We start from the raw sequence: 24,432 nt of genomic DNA on the forward strand, positions 1-24,432 counted from the left end.
AGGGCGAAAGCGTCGAGGAGGAGCGTCTTGATCGCGCCATACTTGTCAGCGGCTGGCGGGCGCTCGAGGAGGCTCTGGGCTCAGGGCGCGGGCCGCGGTGGCGGAGCCGAGTGCTGCTACCACATGGTGGAAGCGGGTGTCGTCGGCGGTGATGCCTCGCAGGGCGAACTGGGAGTACGCCTGGGCGAACCAAACAGCCGCGTGAGCCTCCCAGAAGGTAGGCAGTTTAAGGGCAACTGCCGTGTCCATGTTCGGGGTCACCAATGAAGGAGCTATGCTCCAACGCGAGTCGGAAGGATTGACGCGACCAAAGACGGAAATTCGTCCGAGTTGCTTTATTGCACGTATCAAACTCGGGTACTCTGAAAAGCCCGTTTATCGGGCAGCAATATATATACACATTATGCCGGAGCGTTTGCCCGGGAAAAGCGAGAGCGGGCATGCCCGGGCGTCCTGGGCGAGCCCTGGAAAGGCGAGAGCGGGCATGCCCGGGCGTCCTGGGCGAGCCCTGGAAAGGCGAGAGCGGGCATGCCCGGGCGTCCTGGGCGAGCCCTGGAAAGGCGAGAGCGGGCATGCCCGGGCGTCCTGGGCGAGCCCTGGAAAGGCGAGAGCGGGGCATGCCCGGGTGTCCTGGGCGAGCGCTGGAAAGGCGGGGTCTGGGCATGCCCGGGAACAGCGAGTCCGGGCATGCCCGGGAGAGGCGCGTCTGGGCCTGTCCGGGCATGCCCGGGAGAGGCGCGTCTGGGCCTGTCCGGGCATGCCCGGGAGAGGCGCGTCTGGGCCTGTCCGGGCATGCCCGGGAGAGGCGCGTCTGGGCCTGTCCGGGCATGCCCGGGAGAGGCGCGTCTGGGCCTGTCCGGGCATGCCCGGGAGAGGCGCGTCTGGGCCTGTCCGGGCATGCCCGGGAGAGGCGCGTCTGGGCCTGTCCGGGCATGCCCGGGAGAGGCGCGTCTGGGCCTGTCCGGGCATGCCCGGGAGAGGCGCGTCTGGGCCTGTCCGGGCGGCCTGGACGAGCCCGGCATGGTGATTGCTCCCTGGGCGCGTCCTTGGTAGGTGCAAGGCGGTTGTGTATACCCAGCGGTAACCGCTACAGTAGTACTTTTAGTTTTAGTAGTCATTTAGTAAAGTAAATTTAGGAACCCGTTGGCATTTACCCTTTGGAACCCTTTTTCTCAAGCAGCGCTTTTACTGCGGAGTTTACGCAGGTCCTTGGCTATTATTTCCTGACTATTTTCTCTTAAAACTCAATTGAACAGGTGACTGTGATGGGTTCCTGCGATGTCGGTGTTAGCATTATCGGGGAGCAGAAGTCGTTAAATATTCCGCTGTTTCGAAGTGGGACTGCCTGCTTGTTTTATGAGTGGGAGGAGGGTGAGAATGAAGATGGGACATCATTGGAAGGGGGGGGGGGGGGGGGGGTTGAGGCTTTGAGGGGAAGGGGGCCTCGGGGGGGGGGGGGGGGGAATTTAAGGTGGGGGGGAATTGAAGATTTTCGGTGGGGGTGGGTTGAATGCTTGAGTGAAGGGGGGGGGGGAGTGAATTGAAGATTTTCGGTGGGGGTGGGTTGAATGCTTGAGTGAAGGGGGGGGGGGGGGGGGGAGTGAATTGAAGATTTTCGGTGGGGGTGGGTTGAATGCTTGAGTGAAGAGGGGATTGAAGCCTTAAGGTTGGGAGGGGAAGGGTGAGGACTTGGAGTTTGGGGGAAGAGAAAAGATGGGACAAATTTGGGAGGCTGAGCCTCTTTTGTTGAAGAGTTGTCAGAAACTCCACCCTCCCACTTCAGCCTCCAGGTCTTTAAAACAGCTGTTCACCACCATCTCATATCTTCCCCCATCCAAAACCTTGATCTTTTCTATCCCCGATAATTTCACCCCAATTCCACTTTTTGAAATACCAAATTCTGTCCTGGAAGTCCTTGGTGTCCTTGTGTTTTATACTTCTCCCCGCCCCCCCCCCCCCTTACCACGCCTCCTCCCCCCAAGCCCTCTCCCTCCCATACATCTCCCTGCTCTTAAATGTTGTGTGCTCTCAAGTGTTTGCGTGCTTCCCATTCTCTTGTCTTCCGCTCCCTCTTTTTGTATATTTTGTTTGTCTGGTTGATTTGTTTGTGAAGTAAATGTCAGCTCTTTCACGAGCCTCGATTCAGTATACAAAAAAAAACAAACCAAAAAAAAAAAAACGTGTTTGTGCGTGTGCGCCAGTATCTATGTCGGGGGTTGATGCCATTACCTTACGGGTAATGTGCTTCTACATTAGAAAGGAGGCAATCACTAGATCTCAGAAAGACACTTTAAAATATCACTAGCTCAATACCTGACATTGCTGGGGGAGGGGGAGGAGAGGAGAAAGAGGAGGAGAAGGCGAAGGCAGGGGCAGGTGGGGGAGAGGCAGGGAGATGGAGGGGAAAGATACACTACATATACATATTTTTTTGGGGGGTGGGGGTGTCTTTAACAGGCCCCTCCGTTTTGGGGGGAGGGAGGAGGGGAAGAGAAGGAGGAAAAATTCACCCTTGCGAAGAGTGCTTTAACCTCAGTGTTGTCCAGGTAAAAGAGGAAATTGTAATACCCTCAGTCACCATCACCAGGTTGTGTGTGCTACATGGTACACATTTACATAGAGGATTGAAATCCCTCTCTCAGTCCCCCACACCACCACATGAGGCTGTGGCCACATGGCCTATGTTATCCCCCACACAAAGTTGTATTTGTATTTGCATTTGTACCCCGAGTAAAGTATATAAGTGTCTATAGACTCTATAGCTGGAGTACCTGGCGTTGCTCAAGCGAAAAAGAAACATTAACATATTTGAAATGAGGGCAAATATAATGGAAAAGCAATTACATCCAAATCAGAATCCATCACAAATGTGAAATCTTCGTTTTACCTTTTTGTTGAATATATGCTGCTGAATGTGCCGTTGATCACGTTTCTGAGTCAAGTTTGATGACGTTCAGGAAAAAGAAGAAGCCTTACCACCAACTTGCTCTCTGCTCTCTCATGCACAGATTTATCCCATCTCGTCTTCAGTTGTCTTACCCTTCCTCCCATCCATGGTACACTGCATCTTGTGGTGAGGCAGTTGCCCTGAAACAACTTGCCTTTGCCTCTTGGAAGGCAAATCCAACTGAAGGCAATCTCAGTTCCTTCCACCAAGCTCAGAACAAGTGTGTGTCTACCCTCAGGAGTGCCAGGAAGCACTATCTCTCCACACTCAAAATTGAACTCTCAAATCTGTCTCCTTCCTCCAAATCCTGGTGGCATCTGGTCAAATCCGTTTCTGGTGTTTGTTCTCCCTCCATCCCCTCCCTTACCTCAAATGGCTACACAGTTGACACCGCACGTGACAAAGCCGAATGCCTCAACTCTGTTTGCCTCAAAATCTTCTGTCCCAAACCCATCTCTCTCTGTTCTCACCTTTCCCAGTCGAACCCAACTGCTCCTGGACTCTGTGTCCTTCTCTCCTCACAAGGTGAAGTTTTTGTCAAACCTCAACTCTGATTCTGCAACTGAACCAGATGGCATCAGCCCACGGGTCCTAAAATCCTGCTCTGCCGCTCTATCTCACCCTCTCTCTGTTCTTTTCACCCTCTCTTTTGCTCAAGGTCATCTGCCAGCTTCTTGGAAATCAGCAAACATTACCGCTTTACACAAAAAAGGTGCAAAAACAGATCCTTGCAACTACAGACCAATCAGCCTGCTTCCAATTATCAGCAAAGTCATGGAATCCATCATTGCTTCGGATGTCAAATCCTTCCTCTTCTCCAATGGCTTGATCTCTCATCATCAATTTGGATTCAGACCAGGTCACTCTACTCTGGACATGTTGCTTCTGCTGTCTCAACAATGGATGGAGGTCCTCAATGCCAAACAGGAAATCAGAGCTGTCTCACTTGACATATCACGTGCCTTCGATACGGTCTGGCACGCAGTTCTGCTCACCAAACTCTCCTCCTATGGTATCTACGGAAATCTCACTCATGGCTTGCGGACTTCCTCTCTGGTAGAAGGCAACGTGTGGCCCTGAATGGATTTCTCTCATCTCCCCTTGCTGTTCTGGCTGGAGTTCCCCAAGGTAGTGTTCTGGGCCCTGTGCTATTTCTGGTCTTCATCAATGATCTCTCTGACTCTCTGGAAAATCCTCTCTATCTCTTTGCTGATGACTCCACTATCTGCCGCTCCATTCCTCATCCCTCAGATCGGCAGTCTGCAGCCTCCTCTCTCTCTGCAGACCTGGAAAAAATCACAGACTGGTCAAACAAGTGGAACATGTCTTTCAATACAGACAAATCTCACACTCTTACAATGTCTCTCCGAAAGGACCGACTGGAAAACCCTCCCATCTACTTTCTCAACAATCCTCTCCAAGAAGTTCTGTCACTCAAGCTTTTGGGTCTTACTATCTGCCATGATCTTTCTTGGGAAAACCACATTTCCAAGCTGGCCTCCAAAGCCAGTCGCCGACTGGGCATCCTCCGTCGTGTGAAGTCCTTCCTTGGCACACCTGAGCTCCTCACCACATACAAGGCTTTCATCCGCAGCTCAATGGAATACTGTTCCCCCCTCTGGGCTGGTGCTCTTGCCTTACACCAAGCTCAGCTTCACGCTGTTGAAATCAAAGCTTTCAGAATCATTGGAATCTCCTGCGATGAAGTTAACTCTGAGAGCTTTTCACTCACACTCACCGCAGGCAGGTTGGTGGTCTTTCTGTCTTATACCGACTCCTCTCCGGCCTTGCTCCCCCAGCTCTCTCTGTGCTCTGTCCCCCCAATATTCCTTCAGGTCGCACAAGATCTGCCTGCAACTCTCTTATGGTTAAACTGCCAAAATCTAGGCTCTCTGCTCACCTTCACTCTTTCATTCCTCTTTTCTCCCGCCTCTGGAACAAACTCCCTCACTCTCTTCAATCCCACCCCTCCCTCCAGGTCTTTAAAACAGCTGTTTACCACCATCTCTTATCTTCCCCCATACAAAACCTTGATCTTTTCTACCCCCGCTAATTCACTCCAGATAGTTTTTTTGGAAATTCCAACTTCTTTCCTGGAAGTCTTTGCAGTGTTCATATGTTTTATACCTCTCCCACCTCCCCCAAAGCCCTCCCCCTCCCACATTTCTCCCGATGTCCCTGCTCTCAAATGTTGTGTTTGTGTCCTTCCCCCTCTCTCCCCATCTTGTCTGCCGCTCCCCTTATTTTTTGTGTTTTGTGTGTCGGTTTGACTTTTTGTGTGATTAATGTTAGCTCTTTCACGAGCCTCGATCTTGTATACAAAAAAAAACTTCGACTCCGGAATCGTTTGATTGATTCCGATTTGTTTGATTACTTGTGTTCAAATGTCTGGTAATTGTTTTATATTTATTTATGCATATGTGTACTTGTATATAACTTTCATTAAAGAAAAAGGTTTTTTAAATTGATTTGATCATTTTGATTTTTTAAAATGATTGCACTGCAGAAGTTTTTTTTTTTTGTTTGTTTCGTTTTTTAATCCCCCCAAAAATCGCCTTTTTTTTTTTTTTTCAATTTTTTTTTGTATAAACACTCCCAGCACTCACTGACAAATCCCTGAAAGTTTGACGAAGATCTGTTCAGCCATATATGAGAAAAATGGCAGCACACACATACAAACGGCTCTCTTGTAGTATCGATGAGGGGTAGCCACTAAGTAAGTGCAGAAATCTTTGTGCAGAATGGACAGTGACAGGACCAGGGTCTACAGCATGAATCGAGAGGAGAGGAGAGTCAGGCTGGTTGAGACAGGGTCTTTAATTCGGTGTGTCGCACACAAGGTATTTTGGGGCATCAAGAGGCCAATTGGCCCATAAAGCCTGCACTGCACCAACCCCAGTATCAACCATCCACACACAAGTTACCTACCTTCCACATCAGCCAATATCCCTGTTAGAAAGTCTCTGATACTATGCGTACAATATACGTGAATGTTTCCTGCTTTGCTTATGAATGTTTTCTTGCAATGTCGATGCCATGTTGGTGTAGTGCGAGCCTGTAATTCTTACTTTTGTTCTCGTAGAATTTGCACCGGAAAGGGAGGAGACTTCCGGCTTCTTGCTGATGGCTCGTGTGAGCGAGTTGATTGCCGCCATCTTTGCCTTGTTTTATTAAATGCTGTGCCAAAAGGGAGTTTCGTGTCTCGTCCTGTCCGAACCGTTTGATCACGGCCCCTTTCCTGGATCCACTGTTCTCTATTATCCTCCGTACGAGCTAGCCTTTACCGTAGGATTGCCGAGCCTACTTTTCATGGTCCTTCGAGCCGGATAACGAACAGCTGGACAAGAAAATCATGGACGAGAATATCGCCGCTACCCTGACTGCCGATTGTACTCAAACAGCAGACAATACCAGCGACATTATCCCGATTAGTCCTTTAACGACTCATGGCACGAAGCCATTTGTCTGTTTCGGTGGCCGCCGTCAGCCCCGCGCCTGTATCAGCCACCGAATTACCGGATCCGGCCATCATCAGCATTGGCAATGAATTAACGGCGTCTTCCCGACCCGAAAGGAATATACGTATCCCTGAACGTTTGAAAGACTATGTTCTTAACTACATAACTGTGACTGTGACTGAAGAGGAACAGGTTGAGATGGTTTGGTCATGTGTTGAGGAAGGATGAAAGTGACTGGTTGAGAAGAGTGATGGAAATGAATGTAGAAGGAAGTAGAGGATGGGGAAGACAGAGAAAGACTTGGCTAAAGATGGTGGAAGAAGAAATGCGGGCAAGGGGGTTAACAAGGAGAGATGCAGAAAATAGGGCAAAATGGAGAAGATTGTCATGGGGACCGCAAGGCTAACCCCCGCTCTAGTAGGGAAAATGGCCTTTAAAATGCATGTTGTTTGTTGTTGTTCTTAACTACATACCTTCAAACACGAGTGGTTCTTGCCTTAATCAGGAGTGTGGGCCGAGTTCTTCTTACCGACGACATTCATCAGGAAGCCACCGACCAAAGACTGCCTCACTATGCAGTGCACATAGCTCACGACGCAGCCATTGTTCCAGCTACAGCCGTACATCCATTACATCCCAACTCAGTGGTACACAATCGGCTATTCTAATGGAAAAACGAAAACAGTATGAACTGGTAGAACTGACATGTCAAGTTGGGGAGGATGAGAGAGCTGAGAAACGTGGACAGCAGCTGCAGGATGAAGTCCTTCAGGCTCAGGAGATGGAGTGCCAGGCTCAGGAGATGGAGTGCCAGGCTCAGGAGATGGAGCGCCAGGCTCTGAGGGAACGTGAGGCCTTTTCCGTCCAGCTAACAAGACAGACGTCTGAGGAAGGCCGAACAGGAACTGGAGGAAGCACGGTTGATAGTGTCGTTCTTGGATGCAGGAGATGAAGCGCCTACCTCTCCAACCAGGCGTCCAACCGTTACCACCCAGCATACGATTCTGCACGGTGGTGGAGCGTCATGTACTCCTTCAGTTCAACCAAACAAACTATTGCCAACGCAGCTGCCGCTACTGCGGCCAGAGCCGGAAATTGCCAACACTGCCGACCTACAATCCACTCCTCGATTAATCATTAATGACAATCCATCACCAAAAGAGAAGGTGAAGCAAACTCATCCAACTGCATGTTCATCCACTACCACAGCTCAATTCCAAGTTTCAAATTTTGAGCCTAACATTAAGCCATGTCATCATGCACCCTATCAACTCGTACAGAGCGAAATTGGTGCCATCATGAACATGGCACCAGTGAGGGCTGGAGATGCAGAGGCCTTTGAAAAATTTGCTCTCGCAGTGCACTCTCTTGTGGGTATGTTACAATCCCTTGAGGGTGAGCATGGATTTGATCTACGATGTGGCTCACATGTAGATAGGCTAATTAGCAAACTGCCACCGAGCTATCGTGATGGATTCATTGAGCACTGCATTAACCAAGGACTTTTTTTTTTTTTTTTTTGTATGCAAGATCGAGGCTTGTAAAAGATCGAACATTAATCACACAAAAAGGCAACCGACACACAAAACACAAAATACGGGGAGCGGAACAAGATGGGGAGAGAGGGGGAAGGACACAAACACAACATTTGAGAGCAAGGACATCGAGAGAAATGTGGGAGGGGGAGGGCTTGGGGGAGGTGGGAGAGGTATAAAACATATCAACACTGCAAGGACTTCCAGGAAAGAAGTTGGAATTTCAAAAAAAATGCATCTGGGGTGAATTAGCGGGGGTAGAAAAGATCAAGGTTTTGGATGGGGGAAGATAAGAGATGGTGGTGAACAGCTGTTTTAAAGACCTGGAGGGAGGAGTGGGATTGAAGGGAGTGGGGGAGTTTGTTCCAGAGGCGGGAGAAAATGGCAGTGAAGGTGAGCAAAGAGCCTAGATTTTGGCAGTTTAACCATAAGAGGGTTGCTGGCAGATCTTGTGCGACGTGTAGGAATATTAGGGGGACAGAGCACAGAGAGAGCTGTGGGAGCAAGGCCGGAGAGGAGTCGGTAGAAGACAGAAAGACCACCAACCTGCCTGCGGTGAGTGAGTGAAAGGCCCTCGGAGTTAGCTTCATCGCAGGAGATTCCAATGATTCTGAAAGCTAAACGCAGATTCTAATCAGACCTACACGTTGCACCATCTGGCAGCTTGGCTGCAGGCGAAGGCCCGAGCAAAACGTATGGCGAACCAAGCAGCTGTCCTCTACAAATGCGAGGGCCAGGGTTTAGAGAGAAAGGAACAGCATTCTTCATCTTTCAAGAAGAAAGAATCACGGGCCTCGGTATTTCACAACTCTGAGTCACCAATAGCTGGCACAAGGCCACAGCCATTGCGTAATGTTTCTTCAACAACCAAGACCAAGCCTTATTGTCCTCATTGTGACACCAGCGATCATTACCTCGGTTCCTGTGCGGAATTCAAGAAGCTTTCCACAGACCATATTATTAAGTGGATAAGGGAACATGACCGTTGCTGGAGGTGCGGTCGGTCACACCCAGCTGATCGCTGTACACTTAGGAAACCATGCGTTACTTGCAATGAGTTGCACCTAACCATCCTACATGATGCAGCGCAGAGATCCAGCGATACCGTCCTAATGACAGGCTCCGCACCACCTGCAGTGTACCTTGACGAGCCTTCCCGTCCACATGATGTCCTGTTAAAGGTCGTAAAGGTGCTTCTTCATGGCCCACAAGGATCCATAGAGACCTATGCCATTCTGGACGATGGTTCAGAAAGGACTATGCTTTTGAATTCAATAATGGAGTGGCTGAACCTGGTGGGTAAACCTGAAACATTACTGCTCAAGACAGTGCGAGAAGATACGTTGCAGTGTGCCGGGGCTTCTGTCAAGCTTCAGATATCATCGGTCGAGAACCCGAACCAAAGGTATGGGATAGATGCAGCATTCACTGCCACAATGCTGCGCTTATCTGAGTATTCGTACCCAATGGCCGTTCTTCAGAAACGGCACCCCCACCGAGCTGGGATACGACTCCCTTTGATTAACAAGGCTCAACCAACAATATTGATCGGGTCAGACTATCCGCACCTCATCTTACCAAAGCAACCTGTGCGATTTGGCCCCAAGGGTGCTCCAGTAGCAGTTTGTACCAACCTGGGCTGGTCACTACAAGGACCGGTCAGCGTACAAGAGCAAAGTGATGTGACTGAGTGTTACGTGCTCGTCCCCAAACCCCGGTCACGGTGTACCTCCGAGCCCCGAAAGGAGTCACGGCAGAAAGATGTGCTATTATGTGTGCCAATGACCAATGGTGAAACCACACCAATCAATTGTTACAAAATCAAGTATTGTATTAATATCACACAATAATAACAAATTGCACAAGTACAATAAAATCTCAATTGCACAACAAACACCATATAATTCCTATGATGGTACCACCAGTTTCTTAACTCAATCACTCACGGTACTCCACGTAAGCGAAATGTAACACCCCCAAAGTCACTGTCACGACACCAGGCCAAAGTCGATCCCCGCTCCGGTGATCACAAGAAAAAGGTCGTATTGAGACCTGAACCCAGGACGGCTGACAGTTAGTTGCATGTGGGCCAGGGTTTAGGCTGCCGTTTAGGCTGCCCAGTAGGCTGCCGAAGAGCCGCTGTGTGAGGTGTCGGGCCGATGTCGGTCAGGCAAAAGTTCACCCAAAAGGCGACTGGGAATTCACACCTTCAGTTCACCAGACGGACGCTGATATGAACGAGCAGCGGCTCCCAAGCGGAAAACGGTGAATTCCCAATCGAAATCCGTGACACACGAGAACCAGGCTAACGGCTGGTGCGTGGTGAAATGGCTGGTGCGAGGTGAAATGGCGGACGGGCCCGTAATGGAAGCGTACCGGCTCTCCAACAATAATTCACTTTCGGAACCAACCGCAAAACCATCACGCAGGTTTATCTGCCACAGTAATATCGACTCTGTCACAGGAATCCCTTTCCCGGGGAAACCAATATTCGCTCATGACCAGCGTCCGCTCGACACCTCGAAGCTGATTGGCCTTTCTCTCCCGATCTCACTTGAGCCGCTTCAGCCTGCCTCTTCTTCTTCCGGTTTCCCTGGATCCATTTCGTTTTTCTTTTAAAACACCAATTTTTCTTTTGAAGACAGTTATCTCCATTTCACTCAAACTATAACAATAATAGTACATGGAACTAAAAATGCTTCCAGTGGATGAAAACCACAAAGACGGAAGTGACAAATCCGTAACACTCCCCACCCTCAAGAAAGAAAGGTTGAACGTAGTGAAAACTTTCTTTTCATGCAAAAACCCATTTTAACAAACAAAAGTAAAACTCACCCAAATTATCGACTCGCGTGAGCAACAATAAATAATTAATACTGGCCGAAACCCGTGGAACATCCACGGAAGGGAGGATGTGGTGTATGGATAGAGTGTACCAATATGGATGGCATAGGGGATTTGCTTGTCCGAGTAAGAGTTAGGAAGAAAGATGAGAATGAAGAGTGCGTATATGAACAACGTATTTATGGCAATCTACTTAAATGACAACGCTACGATATACTTTTGAAAAATGAATGGATTCGTAATAGGAATCGGCATAGCACCACTCTGGCCATTTTTTATGAGACTATATGGTGTGGGTTGGATTTGTGTGAACAAAATCAAGAAAAAGGCGACACTTTGTAGAATCCAACTTACACTGTGTATAAAGTGTCACCTCCTGACTTTGTATTTTATATTGTTAGAGACAAAACAAACACTAAATAACATAGCCACATACCAAAAACGTGTATTTTCAATTTTCACTTGTGAAAAAATGCTACTCACAATTACATCGCCTGTGCGTCGGCCTGTGATTGAGCCAGAGAGTTGGCCTGTGAGTCAACTTCCTTTCCAATGTCTGCAAGAATTGAAATACTGATTGTGAATGTGTTAAATTATATGAAAGAAGAACATGCATATCAATAGACGATGCCATTGAAAAGGAGCGCAGCTGTCAATAGAAAAGGATGTCTGACATCAATTTGACATTATTGCACAGGAAATGACAAACAAAGAAACAGTTCATTTCCATCGGGTAATATTACGATGAGAGATCAGCCGATACCTTTATTATGTCCATCAGCATCCATGGCACTTAGGGGGAAAAAAAAACGTGGCATCAGCCAGCCGCAGCCAACTATCACGTACCGTCTCGAAGTCAATGCCATCCTTTTATCTCTTTGTATACACCTCACTGATTTCTACCTTATCGTGAACAGGGTAAAGCCTACTTTGATAATCATGAACGGTGGCAGATGCAGGAGCGAAACGTAGGCGTAGGCCTCGGCCCTACCTATCCAGTTGTTGTTTCCGTTGTGTAAGGGGGGAAAAAAAACAAACATTTTGGCCTCAGACCTTTGAGAGTACGTCGTTCCGTGAACATTTTGAACGGGCCTCGTATTCCATGCTTCGTCAACGTTGGGTTGTTTTTAAATGATTTGAAGGATTAACTTAAGCACCGTGAATAGAGCAGATACTGATGGGCTGCTGATCGGTTTCACTTCGTTGTTATCACAGTATATGGAAGAAATTATGGTAAACCCACCTGATGAGGTTAGCGTACACCGCCATCGATGACACCGGCACAAATGGCGGAATAGATGGATTCTTCTTCATCGCATTGCATCGCATTCTCTTCCTGTGAAACTGTTTCATAGAACTGTGTCGTTTATGTACATTTTAATTTTATTACATTCACGTAGTTTCACATTCTTGACTTCGTGGAGCTTCAATCTTTTGTGGTTCAAAAAAATAAAATAAAGATGGATTCTTCTTCATCGCATCGCATTCTCTTCCTGTGAAACTGTTTCTCCATTTAACGTTTCCAAAATCAAAACTTCAAAAACTTCTTCACTTCGATTCGAAAAAACTTCAAACTTCAAAAAACGTTTCCAAAACGTCACTCCATTTAACTTTATTAAAATGACGATAAAGACCATTTGGTTCACACCACACATCACACCACGCATCGCCTTCGCCCAGCAGACGCCAATACGATGGTGTCGTAAGATGGCGTCGTATCGGCCGATAATCGGATGCTTTTGGGTCCCAAAGTCGGCGAATTCAGATTTTTCGAGTATGGCTGTACGTGATAAACAAAGAGCGCGGTTCGTAGATGGAAAATGCATTAGTGCCGTGGGCATTGGGTCACTGGGTGCGGCGTAAAAGGGATAACAAAGTCGAGTCCTTACGCTATTATTATATAGATTCCCCAGAAGAAAGCAAGCAACAACACTTCCAAACAACCTACAGGATTTTTCAAAGTTTATTCACTCTGGATAAAGCATCGGCCACGACATTGTCCCTGCCCTTTACATGCTCAATTTCCAAGTTGAACTCCTGCAAAGACAAACTCCATCTCATCAACCTCTGATTTTTATTTTTCATTTTTTGAATGAAGAAGGGGTTGTGATCAGGGAAGACTTTTAACTCTGGATTCTCTTGCACCCCGACTACAGGCACGACAGGTGAGACAGGAACCATTTTTTTTCCACAGGCTTCCTCATAATATTTCTTCAGTCGGTTGACATGACACAGCTGCCACTTTTTCCGTCGGTCAGGAGTTGTCACCACGTAATCCGTTTCATTAACCCTCCTGTTGATTGCATCGGGACCAAAATACCTAGCCTGTAGTGGCTGACCTGGAACAGGAAGCAACACTAACACCCGGTCCTCAGGACTGAAATTTCTTATCTGAGATTTCTTGTCATGTCTCACTTTCATTTTATCCTGTCACTTTCAAGTTTCCTCTCGCAACTTCATAAGCCTTTGCCAATCTGTGCTTAACCGTTGACACATACTCTACCACTGTTGACTGCGACTCCTCCTGTAGCCACTGTTCTTTCACAAATTTCAATGGTCCTCGAACGGTGTGTCCAAACACAAGTTCAAAAGCACTGAATCCCAATGACTCCTGAACAGATTCCCTCATAGCAAACAACAATAAGGGTATTCCCTCATCTCAATCCTTGTCACATTCAAAACAGTACGTTCTGATCATATTCTTCAATGTCTGGTGAAACCTTTCCAAGGCCCCTTGGCTCTCGGGATGGTAAGTACTTGATCTTACTGGCTCCACTCCCAACAGGTGCACCACTTGCTGAAAAAGCGTTGACATGAAATTGGAACCCTGATCAGACTGGATGACCTTAGGTAGGCCAACCAAAGATAAAAATTTAATCAAGGCCTTCGCAATAACTGCCGCAGTAATTTTTCTAAGAGGCACTGCTTCGGGGAACCTCGTGGAAGCGCACATGATGGTCAGCAAATACTGATGTCCAGCCTTAGTTTTAGGTAAAGGGCCTACACAGTCAATAATGACTCTGCTGAATGTCTCTTCAAAAGCTGGAATTGGTTTAAAAGGTGCAGAAGGGACTTTCTGATTAGGTTTTCCCACAAGCTGGCAAGAATGGCAAGTTTACAGAACTCCGACACATCACGTCGCAATCCTGGACAGAAAAAATGTACCAAAATTCTGTCACATGTCTTGTTCACTCCAAGGTGCCCGGCCAAAGGTGTTTCATGTGCCAAACTCAATATCTCCTTTTGGTACGGCTGTGGCACCACAATTTGGTAATGAACTTTCCACTCATCATTTGCTGGCACCTCCTGTGGTCTCCATTTTCTCATGAGTATTTCCCCTTTCATGAAGTAACCAACAAGTATCTGCGTAGCCCCTTCCTCTGTAATGGCTTTACCAATCAAACTCCGGAGCTCGGAATCTCTGTGTTGTTCTTCAACAAGTCTCTTTCGGACAAGCACCGTTTGTTTAGCCTCGTTCCCAGATGTCTCCGATGGACACTCCATTTTCTCTTTTGGTCCAGATGCCACCTTTTCCTTAGGTTCCTTGATGTCACTCCCTTTCCTATTACCTCTTCCAGACTTTTCCTCCAATATCTCTATGGAACCCAAATCCACATCACCTTTCTTCTCCTTCTCTTCAGAGCACATCCTACCCATAGCACGAGTCACTGCACAGGATGGAAAGATACCCGGAATCTCCTGCTCTAACTGTGCTGTGTTATTTCCAATACTGGGCTTTTCAACCAACATCGGATTATCAGAAACTCGACCCCCGGCCAAATCATTCCCGATAATAAAAGAGATTCCCTCGACAGGAAGAGTGGCTTGTAACCTCACAGTGACCGGTCCTGACACCAACTCAGACTTTAAATGGATGACATGAAGAGGAGCTTTAACATAGCCACCAACCCCCTGTAAGAGAACACTAACCCCCGTGGCCGTCTTCTCCGACAATGGCAAAATGCCCTCAAGCATCAAAGATTGATGTGCTCCTGTGTCCCTCAATACCCTAACAGGTCTCTGGTTCGTTAAGTCCCCATCCAGTGACACAAACCCCTCGGAAATAAAAGGTTTGTAACCCTCTTGGACAAGGTCGTTCTGTGATGCCGTAACCTTGGCACGGGAACCTTCACAAGGCACTGTCCTCCAAGGACGATTTCTCACATTGGCCAACGCATTCGGAGTTGCACTAGTCTGACTCCGCTCCTGATTTTTCCTTTTCAGGGCGTAACATTGGGATATCAAATGCCCAGGTTTCTTGCAAAAAGCGCAAGTAGGCCCGGAGGAAAAACCTGTGGTCTGCCTCGGGCCCCCCGGAAGATAGGTATGCCTTGGAACCGCAGTCTTCTGATCCCTAAAAGTCACGGTATCAGATTTGTCCCCATAGTCCTCTCTAGGCCGCCTCCATGAAAATTTGTTCTCCGAACCTGATTTACCGTAACTCCCCTGGCTAACTCTAGGCGGGAAGTTAGGTTTGTGGAACCCCATCCGGTGTGTCAAGGCATAGTCATCTGCCACTGTTGCTGCCTCATATAACTCCGATACCTTTTTTTCATCCAGATGCACTTTAATGTCCACGTGGACACACTGTTTGAATTCCTCCACCAAGATCAATTGTCGTAAAAGGTTGAAGTCTTTCCCAATCTCCTTCAAGTCACACCACCTATCAAACATGGTTTCCTTCATTCTGGCAAACTCCACATGGGTCTCACTCTCCCTCTTCCTGGCATTCCTGAATTTTTGTCGGTAAGCTTCAGGGACAAATTCATAGGCTTTGAGAATGGCTTTCTTCACCATCTCATAATCTGCACATTGGTCAATCGGTAAAGCCGAATAGATATCTTGAGCTTTACCCACCAGAACACTTTGTACTAACATAGTCCATGACCCCGCAGGCCATTTTGACATTTGAGCCACCTTCTCAAAGTGTAAAAAGAACTTGGTTACCTCCTTTTCATTAAAGGGTGGAACCAGCCTCACATGCTTACCAACATCCCAAGAGTTCTGACTGGTTGTCGAACTAGCCGGCATGGATACTACTTCTCTCCGTTGCCCCAGTACTTCAAGCTCCTTGAGTTTAAGTTCCCTCTGATACTCCATGTCTCGTTCCTTTAACTCACTTTCGGCTCTCCTTTCCTCTGCTCTTTCCTCTGCTCTTCTCTCCTCGAGTTCTCGTTCCCATTCTGCTCTTTCCTCTGCTCTTTCCTTTTCAGCTCTCCTTTCCTCTGGTCTTTCCTTTTCCGCTTTCCATTCCAACTCTTTTAACCTTTCCTGGCACTGCAGTTGCATCTCCATTTTCCGGAGCTCCAGATTTCCTTTTTCCTCTGGTAACCAATCCAAGGCTACCTCTTCCCATGTTCCTTGTCCCATGAGAGATTCTACCACCAATGTCTGAATCTCTGCTTTCTTCATATTAACTCAGACCTCCAAGTTACAATATTTAGCCAATATCATGAGTTCCGATCTTTTTAACACCTGGAACTGTGCCTCTTTAGGGGACGTCGCAAACTTTTCTACGTCAAACACCATGGTGACTATTAGTTAGCAACTGTTAACCTTCACACAAAAATTTCCATCTTTTCAGAAAAATTTCAATCTTTTCAGAAAAATTTGGGAATGTTAGAAAATTCCAAATTTGGGAATTTGGGGAATGTTCGGGAATTCTATCCCGGACGGGCCCCCAATTTCTGTTACGTGCTCCTCCCCAAACCCCGGTCACGGTACCTCCGAGCCCCGAAAGGAGTCACGGCAGAAAGATGTGCTATTATGTGTGCCAATGACCAATGGTGAAACCACACCAATCAATTATTGTTACAAAATCAAGTATTGTATTAATATCACACAATAATAACAAATTGCACAAGTACAATAAAATCACAATTGCACAACAAACACCATATAATTCCTATGATGGAACCACCAGTTTCTTAACTCAATCACTCACGGTACTCCACGTGAGCGAAATGTAACACCCCCAAAGTCACTGTCACGACACCAGGCCAAAGTCGATCCCCGCTCCGGTGATCACAAGAAAAAGGTCATATTGAGACCTGAACCCAGGACGGCTGACAGTCTACGCTGCCGAAGAGCCGCTGGGTGAGGTGTCGGGCCGACGTCGGTCAGGCAAAAGTTCACCCAAAAGGCGACTGGGAATTCACACCTTCAGTTCACCAGACAAGGACGCTGATATGAACGAGCAGCGGCTCCCAAGCGGAAAACAGCGAATTCCCAATCGAAATCCATGACACACACGAGAACCAGGCTAACGGCTGGTGCGTGGTGAAATGGCTGGCGCGAGATGAAATGGCGGACTGGCCCGTAATGGAGGCGGACCGGCTCTCCAACAATGATTCACTTTCGGAACCAACCGCAAAACCCGTCACGCAGGTTTATCTGCCACAGTAATAACGACACTCTCACAGGATCCCTTTCCCGGGCAAACAATATTCGCTCGTGACCAGCGTCCGCTCGACACCTCGAAGCCGATCGGCCTTTCTCTCCCGATCTCACTTGAGCCGCTTAAGCCTTCCTCTTCTTCTTCTTCTTCCGGTTTCCCCCGATCCATTTCGTTTTTCTTTTAAAACACTAATTTTTCTTTTGAAGACTTATCTCCATTTCACTCGAACTATAACAATAATAGTACATGGAACTAAAAATGCTTCCAGTGGATGAAAACCACAAAGACGGAAGTCACGAATCCGTAACACTGAGCTCCGGAAGTTGACCTTCTGTGGAACAATGTCGATGGACATACAGGCCTTACCTGACCCTTCACAGTACAAGACTGCTACTGTAAAGGTGTGAAGGTAAAGGGCTGGTGCTCCTGCCTCACACCTAGCTCTTCTTCACGCTGTTGAAACCAAAAGCGTTCAGAATCATTGGAATCTCCAGTGATGAAGCTAACTCCAAGGGTCTTTCACTCACTCACCGCAGGCAGGTTGGTGGTCTTTCCGTCTTCTACCGACTCCTCTCTGGCCTTGCCCCCCCAGCTCACTCTGGGCTCTGTCCCCCAAATATTCCTACAGGTCGCACAAGATCTGCCTGCAACCCTCTTATGGTTAAACTGCCAAAATCAAGACTTTCTGCTCACCTTCACTCCTTCATTCCTCTTTTCTCCCGCCTCTGGAACAAACTCCCTCACTCTCTTCAATCCCACTCCACCCTCCAGGTCTTTAAAAGAGCTGTTCACCACCATCTCTTATCTTCTCCCATCCAAAACCTTGATCTTTTCTACCTCCGCTAATTTCACCCCAAATCCACTTTTTTGAAATACCAACTTCTGTCCTGGAAGTCCTTGGTGTCCTTGTGTTTTATACTTCTCCCACCCCCCCCCCCCACCCCTTCCCACGCCTCCTCCCCCCACGGCCTCTCTCTCCCACACATCTCCCTGCTCTCAAATGTTATGTTTGTGTGCTTCCCCTTCTCTCCCCATCTTGTCTTCCGCTCCCTCTTTTTATATATTTTGTTTGTCTGGTTGATTTGTTTGTGAAATAAATGTTAGCTCTTTCACGAGCCTCGATTCAGTATACAAAAAAAAAAGAAAAAAAAAAGAAGATTTGGAACGCTCTGGTTGTGGCTGCACAGCTGTGTCCCAACGGGGTGGCCTACGATCAAGACTATCCTACCTTAGGTGCTCACCAGCGTGGGGAGATAGAGAATCTTCTGCTTCAACGCTCACAGCACAATAGTTTTCTGGACGAAGTCCAGATACTTGCCACGGGTAGGGATTTAGCCATCAGAGGTCGACTGGCATCTCTCACCTGAATATGACTGTAGCCTTGGTCACATCAGAGTAGGAGGAAGACTACGCTGTGCGGATGTCCTTACACAAGATGCTGTGCATCCTATTGTTTTAGATCCTCATCATCCAGTAACCAAGCTCCTCATTCAAGAATGTGATGACCAACTGCTTCACTGTGGTCCGGAGAGAAGTCTCGCTGAAGTACGTCGCAAGTACGGGATTCTGCGAGGTCGAGAGGCTATTCGTCGACACCAACATCAATGCCACGGGTGCCGAAGATGGCGTGCCAATCCAGAGGTGCCAAGGATGGCTGATCTACCCCTGCTCGGTTATGACTATACAAGCCTGCCTTCTACTCTACTGGAGTGGACTGCTTCGGTCCTTTCACCATAAAAATTGGCAGATGAACGGAGAAGCGCTGGGGTATAATCTTCAAGTGCCTCACTACCCGCAGCGTACATCTGGACCTCCTGGAGGGCCTTGATGCTGATGCCTTCCTAATGTCTGTCCGTTGCTGCATCGCCCGTAGAGGGAAACCTCACGAGATCTTATCGGACGGAGGCACCAACTTCCGAGGGGGAGATGCCGAACTTCGTCAAACTTTCTCTGCCCTTGAGTCTGTTCTCGCCCAGCGTCTCGCCAACCAGCAAGTGAGCTTTCGCTTCAACCCGCCCAATGCACCACATTTTGGCGGAATATGGGAGCCAGAAATCAGGTCGGTGAAGAACAGCCTACGGGTCGTAGTTGGAACCCGTACTGTGACGGAGCCTGTGCTGCGCACGGTCCTCATTGAAGTTGAGGGCATCCTCAACTCCAAGCCTTTGGGTTATGTATCGTCAGACGTAGCCGATATTGATCCTGTTACTCCCTCTGTGCTACTGATGGGACGTCGTGATGCATCGCTACCTCAAGTGGTGTATCGCTACCTGCTCCTCGGACGCAGTCGCTGGCATCACAGCCAAATCCTTGCCGATCAATTTTGGTCCAACTTTATTAAGTATTACTGTAAAACATTGCTTCAAAAAAAAGGGGACCGAAAAACAACAACAACCACGGTCCCCGAAAAAGGCCAACCCCCGCTTTGCGGGGAAAATGGCCTCTAAAGGTGGTTTTTTTATTTTTTATTTATTAAGTATTACCTCCCCAGTCTCCAGCTTCGACAGAAGTGGCAAAAAGAGAGTCCGGAGTTGACCACGGACGATGTGGTGTGGTGCTGATCGTCGATTCCCAGCTGCCTCGTGCCCAGTGGCCAGTTGGTAAGGTCATGGAGACCTTTCCGGGCTCAGATGGCCGAGCTCGAACTGCCAGCGTTCAAGTTCGTGGCAAGAACTATGTTCGACCACTTGCTAAATTGATCCGGCTTTCGAAGCTTGAGGATGATGGGTGAGGGGTGAATGGACTGAGACTTCCCCCTTTGACAAATTTATTCCACAAATTTGGGGGTGGCTGTTAGAAAGTCTCTGATACTATGTGTACGATATACGTGAATGTTTCCTGCTTTGCTTATGAATGTTTTCTTGCAATATGTCGATGCCATGTTGGTGTAGTGCGAGCCTGTAATTCTTACTTTTTTCTCGTATAATTTGCACCGGAAAGGGAGGAGACTTCCAGCTCCAGCTTCTTGCTGATGGCTCGTGTGAGCGAGTTGATTGCCGCCATCTTTGCGTTGTTTTATTAAATGTTGTGCCAAAAGGGAGTTTAGTGTCTCGTCCTGTCCGAACCGTTTGATCACGGCCCCTTTCCTGGATCCACTGTTCTCTATTATCCTCCGTACTTGCTAGGCTTTACCGTAGGATTCCCGAGGCTACTTTTCAATCCCCATATCCCTCGGTCCAATGCATCCAGGTACCTATCTAAATCCTGTTTAAACTTATCCACCCTCTCCGCTGCCACAACCTTTCCGGGGAGACCATTACATGCATTAACCACTCTCTGACTGAAAGACTCCTGCCTTAAAACTATCTTAGCTCTCATCCTCTTTACCCTCAAGCTATGGCTCTACAAGCTATCAATCTAGTTATTGCATTGAATGGTTTCCCTGAAAAGGTAGTGGCAGCAGAAACAGTATTTAGGTTTAAATTTGAGCTAGATAGGTGCATATTTGCATTGGGGATAGAGGGGTAAATTAATATTGGCAGGAATGGTAGGCAGCTGAGGTTTCAATGGTGATTGTGTACATGTTGTGAATCGTGATTGTGTTGTCTGTAAAAGGTGCTGAATGCTCACGGAGTCGAAATTAAGTTAACAACTTTATTCAACTTGATGATTGATGACACTCGGGCAACGTGAGGTCAGCCATGACGTGTCTCTATCAAACGCACCACAGCTCCTGGAAACAGAGCTGAGGTCCTAAACAAATACAGTATGCATCTCCAACAACGTATAGTAAAAATAATCGTGTGAAGATCCAAACTCTACGAGAAGAAGGGCACGTGATGAAGAAAATAGCAGGTAATCTCCTCCAATGGTGTGAGGTACACTTTGCAAGGCCTGAAAGATCCTGGCTTTGGTACAAGACAAGAAAAGACCCAGAAGAACCGCTCCCCAAGGCATAACGAGCAGTTGAAGTTGCTCAGCTTATGCAGTAGAAGAAAGTCAAATCAGCATCTGACAAATGAAATGAGGGCAGGCCTGAACGTTAACATCTCGTCCAGAAGTGTGAGCAGAGGTCTGATTGCAGCAGGTCTCCATGGCAGAGTTGCAGCAAAGAAACCACTGCTAAGCCCACAGAATAAGGTGAAAAGAGTGAAATTTGCAAGGAAATGTCAAGATTGGGCGACTGAACAATGGAATCGGGTACACTGTTCTGATGAATTGAAGTTTGAACTTTTGTGGATCTAAGAATGCCAGTTTGTTTGCCAAAGACCTGGAGGACATTACGACACAATGTTTGCCACCAACTGTTAAACACGGGGAAGGCTCTGTGAATGTCTGTGGTTTTATCTCAGCGTGTGGTGTAGGAAAACCTGTTAACATCAATGGGATGCTAACAGAATAGAAGTACAAGCAGATACTGCAGCACCATGTAGTTAGTTCCTCGAGGAAATCGTTTAATCGGAAGAGTATTCATTTTCAAATAAGATAATGATCCAAAACAAACTTCCTAACATGGTATCTAAACTTCCTAACATTCCTAAAGCCGATATTCTCAGCTCGGGAAATATTTACTACCTGGTTGTGGGAGCTCCTGACCCCCCCCCCCCCCCCCACCCATCTTCCCGAGATCGATGAAGTTGTATCGGCCTATTGCAATCTACTATATAAGAGAGATGTTGGTCTGTGTGTCGCCATTTTTCTCAGAGATGGTTGAACGGAACTTCGTCAAACTTTCAGCGGTTCATCAGTGAGTGCCTAGGAGTGGTTTAGGGGGGGGGGGGGGGGGGGGGGAGGGGGGTGAATATCGTTTTTTTGGAGTTTTTAAGCGTCTTTGGGCTTCCTGAAAAGCGCTATATAAAATAAATGCATTATTATTATTATTATTAAAAAAAAAACCCCTTGATAGTGCCTAAGCCTTTTCAAGCATATATATATGAACCCCCTTCCTCTACTGCCTCCCCCTCCCCCTTCCCTCCTCTCCCCCTCCCCTCTTCTGCCTCCTCCTCCCCCTTCCCTCCTATCCACCCCTCCCCTTCGCTTCCCCCCCTACTTCCCCCACCCTCTCCCCTTACCCCCCATTCCTCCCCCTTTCCCCCTCCCTCCCCCTTCCCTCCTCTTCACCCCTTCCCCTCCCCTTCCCCCCCCTCCGCTCCCCTTCCCCCCCCCCCTCTCCTCCCCTTTCCCCCTGTACCGCCCGGCAACGCTGGGTACTTCTGCTAGTTTTCTATAAAAGTACTGAAGAATGCATTGCTGGTGTTTCAAATTTGATCTTGCATTTATTTTGTTCATTGTTGTGTGCTGTTATTTGTTTTTTTTAAAAACAATTGGTGTAACGGTTTTACAATAGCCATGTCGTTGTAGCTGACGGTCATTATCCACATTAATTTGTGTTTGTTTGTCTGTTTGGGTGCCCTCTTGGCTTTTTCACACAGGGATCCTGCAACATTATGCCATGGTATCGGAGCTCACAAATCGCAAACTACCCTTCGGTTTGGCAGAGATCGGATGTTGTTGGAAGCAGAATTCTGGTGGGAACACGAGGTTAATAAAATGTTTGCATACAGATACTTATACAGAGCTCAAACCTCATAAACTTGCAATTTTGTATTATAAAGAAGTACAAGTCTGGACTGTATGGGTGGTTATTTTAAACTTCTAAAACCACCTCTGCTAGAGCACTAATGGTCACATTGTCCTTGTGAGGGGTGGGCATTATCATGCTAATTGCGGTCACATAAGTGACACTTCGACGGCATACCTGGCCATCCATTTTTGGTTTTCTCACTTCATTGTGTAACGATTCACAATAATATTGTGCAGTGATTGGGTTCCCGTGTTCACAAAATGTTCCATGTATTAAACAATTATTTCCGAAACACTTGCCATAAGTCTTCTGACTGATGGCTGAACCTTGATCCTGGCATGCTTTGTGCATGGTGTGAAATGATGGACTAAGGTGTTATCACACATTGGTTGGTCTTCAACGCGTCATCTCCTTTCCTCTAATTTTGTTCCACGATTGATATACCGTGGGACCCCGCGTTTCACGGGGGATACGTTCCTGGAAAATCCGTGAATTGCGAAACCGCGAATAGCGGGGCATTGTTACAATGGAAAAAGGGGGGATAGAGTCCCGAGTCGAGAAAATCCACGAATAGAGAGAAACAAAACTCAAATGGTGAGACAAATCCCGAGAATGTTGACAATAATCCACGAAGGTCCATGAAAATCCTGGAAATGGCGAGGCAAGTCCTGCGAATGTCGGCGATAATCCCGGCTTGCCAGTACGTCCAATTCACTATGGGAATCACTTTTTCCAAGGCTCTATTTCCGACTCCCCCATGTCCGAATCCAGCTCGGGGCCAAAACACCCCCTCCATCCCCCACTCCCTCCCCTCCCCAGCTAGTTATTTCATTTTGGAATCTCCTGTGCCCAATTGTGGTTCGTGGTGAGGGTACCCTGGGTCACCTTCGTCTCATCTTGGGGATATTTAACGGAGCGACTCACCTCATCTCCCGGACTCTGTTGGACCCGAGCAAACCCTACCTTGAAGGTGTTGTCCAAAGTGCTCAGCTGCTCCTGTATCATTTCATTCACTCCATCCCCAATCAATTGTGGCCCCCACAGGTCGTTACCTACCAACACCTACCTACGTACCTACCACGTTACCTACCAACAAGTCGTTACCTTCAGAATCATTGGAATCTCCCGCGATGACGCTATCTCCGAGGGCCTTTCACTTACTCATTGCAGGCATGTTGGTGGTCTTTCCATCTTCTACCGACTCCTCTCCGGCCTTGCTTCCCCAGCTCTCTCTGGGCTCTGTCCCCCAAATATTCCTACAGGTCGCACAAGATCTGCCTGCAACCCTCTTATGGTTAAACTGCCAAAATCAAGACTCTCTGCTCACCTTCACTCCTTCATTCCTCTTTTCTCCCGCCTCTGGAACAAGCTCCCTCACTCTCTTCAATCCCACTCCTCCCTCCAGGTCTTTAAAACAGCTGTAACCACCATCTCTTATCTTCCCCCATCCAAAACCTTGATCTTTTCTACCCCCGCTAATTTCACCCCAAATGCACTTTTTTGAAATACCAACTTCTTTCCTGGAAGTCCTTGGTGTTCTTGCGTTTTATACCTATCCTGCCTCCCCCAAAGCCCTCTCCCTCCCACACATCTCCCGATGTCCCTGCTCTCAAATGTTGTGTTTGTGTGCTTCCCCTTCTCTCCCCATCTTGTCTACCGCTCCCCTTTTTATATATTTTGTTTGTTTGATGTTTGTTTGATAAATGTTAGCTCTTTCACGAGCCTCG

The 24,432-nt window shown here is 47.6% G+C and overlaps 1 protein-coding gene across 1 annotated transcript in view; it reads left to right on the top strand.

The window, feature by feature from the left end:
- POLG2 (DNA polymerase gamma 2, accessory subunit) overlaps positions 1-24,432 on the top strand; it is a 57,351-nt gene that overhangs the window by 5,349 nt on the left and 27,570 nt on the right. The window contains exon 3 of the mRNA XM_078779347.1: positions 22,554-22,662. Coding sequence (XP_078635473.1) covers positions 22,574-22,662 — 89 coding nt within the window. The 5' untranslated portion in view covers positions 22,554-22,573. The remainder of the gene's footprint in view (positions 1-22,553; positions 22,663-24,432) is intronic.

This window comes from Myxine glutinosa, chromosome 5 (assembly GCF_964187855.1).
Source record: "Myxine glutinosa chromosome 5, kmMyxGlut1.1, whole genome shotgun sequence".
Lineage (NCBI taxonomy): Eukaryota > Metazoa > Chordata > Myxini > Myxiniformes > Myxinidae > Myxine > Myxine glutinosa.